At 33.7% G+C, this 3,331-nt stretch overlaps 1 protein-coding gene across 1 annotated transcript; it reads left to right on the top strand.

Moving 5' to 3' along the window:
- Nucleotides 1-823: 823 nt before the first annotated feature.
- On the top strand, nt 824-2,578 carry LOC141713070 (thiosulfate sulfurtransferase 16, chloroplastic-like). The gene is made up of 6 exons (XM_074516302.1): nt 824-1,174; nt 1,275-1,406; nt 1,532-1,605; nt 1,894-1,964; nt 2,054-2,107; nt 2,288-2,578. Exons 1-6 carry the CDS (start codon nt 987-989, stop codon nt 2,360-2,362), a joined length of 594 nt encoding a protein of 197 aa, XP_074372403.1. The 5' UTR covers nt 824-986; the 3' UTR covers nt 2,363-2,578.
- Nucleotides 2,579-3,331: the final 753 nt, after the last annotated feature.

The raw sequence follows: 3,331 nt of genomic DNA, 5'->3' as shown, positions 1-3,331 counted from the left end.
AAAAAAGACATGTGTGCGAAACAAGGATCTAATACCGTTCTAAATTAGTTTATGAATACATAGAATAATGATTATATTATATTATGTGGGAAATATTGTTAACAAATAGACAAGGAAAAATAATCTTATAAAAAACGATTATGTGAAACTAGTGTTCTGAAAATTGGAAATCGGTCCGACTCATAAAAATGTATAAAATAATTTGCACTCATAGAGAAGAGGGCTCGGAAAGAGTACTCGATTATAAATTCGGAAAAGAAAAATACTTATTTTTATTTTTAATATTTATTTAACTTAAATATTTTATAAATTATTTGTAGTGGGCTGCTTGAATCTGAAGGAGACACTTCTTTTTATTTGGGCTGCTTCAAACTGGACTAAAAATTTTAATTTAAGGTAAGAGTTTTCATTTCAAATGAATACATATTTTCTTAATATTGTGTAAAATTTTCAAACTGGACTTAAAATTTTAATTTAAGGTAAGAGTTTTCATTTCAAATGAATACTCGGATTTAAGCGGGTGTTATAACGTTGAGATATAATGCGGACACTTTTCAAAATTAACTGAAATATGCGTAAACTAAATCGGAAAACTAGTTATTAAAAAATAATAATAATTCATGGAAAAGTGTGCCGGTGATGAACAAGCAGGCATATGTAGAAAATATCATACGGCATGAGTCGTGTAGGATAAGGAGGGTAAAGTCACAAGTTGGATAAGGAATGGAGCCGCATATGACACTCCACAGACGTGTGTGTCTGACGATAAAATACTACTACTAGTAACATCTTGTTTTTCCAGGCTTATCTACAATAACATTATTTAAAAAAACGCCATGATGTGGAACTAGATTACAACGACGACTCAGCCCCGTTTGTCCTTCACCCTTGCGTGCCTGTATAAATATATACTTAAACCGGTCCTCCATTAATATCATACATGCATTGCAAACCAGAGTTATCTAAAAACAGAGGTAATAAATAAGATGTGGACTACTAAAACTGTGATTGTTCCTTGTGAGTCATCATCCTTGATGATCTGCAACAACTCAAATGCTCAACTAACGCCATCCTTCATGTTGTTTTCCACCACGAGTTCCCGATTTCCGCTCCCAAGACGACGAATTCATAATCTTACCTACAAGGATCATCACACTCATAATTCCAACTTTAGGTGTGTATGTCCGTTTGCCTTTTAATCGGATTTACGTAATTCCGTCGGTTGAGTAACGGGTGGCTCTGAAATCTTATTTAACATATTTCTGATTGTACAGTTGGATGAAAACTATGGAAAAGAATAATCAGGTTGTGTCTACTTCAAGTACTAGTGTTAATCATCCCACATCAGTGCCTGTCCGTGTTGCTCATGAGCTTTATCAAGCAGGTCACCGCTACTTGGATGTCAGGTTAGCTAGCCCTTATTTTAGTAATCTCTGCACGGATCATGATCAATCACTCACTGCTAATCAAGCCTTCGTACGATGATTATCATATGTTTTTTTAATTGTGAATATTCTTAATATTTAATTAGGACTCCTGGAGAATTCAATGCTGGACATGCTGCTGGGGCTATCAATATTCCGTACATGTTTAAAGTTGGATCAGGTTAATTTCTTTTTATTAGTCTCCTTCAACTCTTACAGATTTTATAAACACTTGTAAGCTTAATCAACATTCTTTTTTTCACCCTAACTTTTATCATTATTATTCTTTATTGCTTTATCGTATTCTCGGGCTTGTTTGTGGCCGCTCTTCTTCTATAATATAATTTAAATTACAATCTCGAAATAATCGGTTACTACTTTGTAAATGACTACCAATATCACAGCTTGATCAAAGATAAGGGCCTGTATCTGTTAATATATGTTAATTAACTCTATCATATTCACACAGGGATGAACAAAAATCCTAATTTCGTGGATGAAGTGCTGACACATTTCAGAAAAGATGATGAAATTATTGTTGTAAGTGGTTCAACCTAGGGACCATCTTTGCAGATTTGGAATTGGAAATATTTTTAATTGCTAAACGTTTCCCGTCTTCCTCTCTACAGGGATGTCAGTCAGGAAAAAGGTCACTTATGGCTGCAACTGATCTTTTATCAGCTGTAAGTACAATTGTAGCATTCTTGTAGCTAAAATTCCAAATATTAGGCTTCGCCACCGTTACTCTAGCTAACTTTAATTACAAACCCTCTCTCGTTTAGACGTACCTTGGAAGGAAGAATTTTACAATTATTACAAGCTTATGTCACATCTTTACTCTTGCAAGTATTACATTTATGCAGGGATTTACTGGGGTAACGGATATAGCTGGTGGTTTTGCAGCTTGGAGTCAGAATGAACTTCCAGTAGATCGATGAATGATTTTCAACTGCTGATGGTCATTTAAATTTCCCAAAATATGCGGGGTTAAAAGTGCACTTCTTCTGTTGTATGTAGTTTATGTTGAAGTTGAGCGCACTTTGCTTGACATGTACATGTATAATCAAATTGTTACTGAAACAGTACCACAAGTTAAGATAACCAATTCCAATCAATAAGTTTGGTACAACTCTTTAAATGAAATTTTTAGTTAAGCTTGTTGCAGTTATAAGATGAATTTTTTTCTGGTATTTGGCTAATTATTGACAATGAAATAAGCTGGTTCTTCATTCAAAGAATAACGCGTCAAGCGTTCATCTAGAAATTCACATTTTTGAGAGAAGATTGTGTTGTACAAATTTACATTTCATTGAAGTCAGTAAAAATGATTACAGAATTCTCTTTATATACAAGAAAAGAATGAGTAACCAACTCCTAACAAACTTTCCCTCTCTAATTTAAAATAAAGACTAATGACTATTTTAAGTTACACTTTCTTTTATCTTTTCTATTATGCTGCACTTTCTTTTCTATTTTCTATTTTATTTTGAGAAGGATGACTTTTATTTACTTGAACATCATGAATCTCAATATCCCCCCTCAAATTAGGAGGCCTAAAAATGTGAGAGAACACTAATTTGGACAACTTGGACAGTAACATAGTGGTACGACCAGCAGTTAAGGGATTGATGAATATATCTTCAGGTTTGGTGAATAAATCTGCAAACTGAGACTTTGTAGAAATGTAAGTTGGTCGGATAAAATCACATTTAAGATGATCTCGAACTAGATGACAGTCGAGTTCTATATGTTTAGTACTTTCGTGTAGAATAGGATTATCGGCTATGCTGATGGATGGCAGAAGTGTTATCACAGTAAACTGGAATTGGAGAATGCAATTTGAAGTGCATTTCAGTAAGAAGACTATGAATTCATTCGACTTCACATAATGCATTTGCCATGGATCT

Source organism: Apium graveolens, chromosome 3, assembly GCF_009905375.1.
Source record: "Apium graveolens cultivar Ventura chromosome 3, ASM990537v1, whole genome shotgun sequence".
NCBI classification, from domain to species: domain Eukaryota; kingdom Viridiplantae; phylum Streptophyta; class Magnoliopsida; order Apiales; family Apiaceae; genus Apium; species Apium graveolens.
This window is presented reverse-complemented; position numbering and strand designations above follow the sequence as displayed.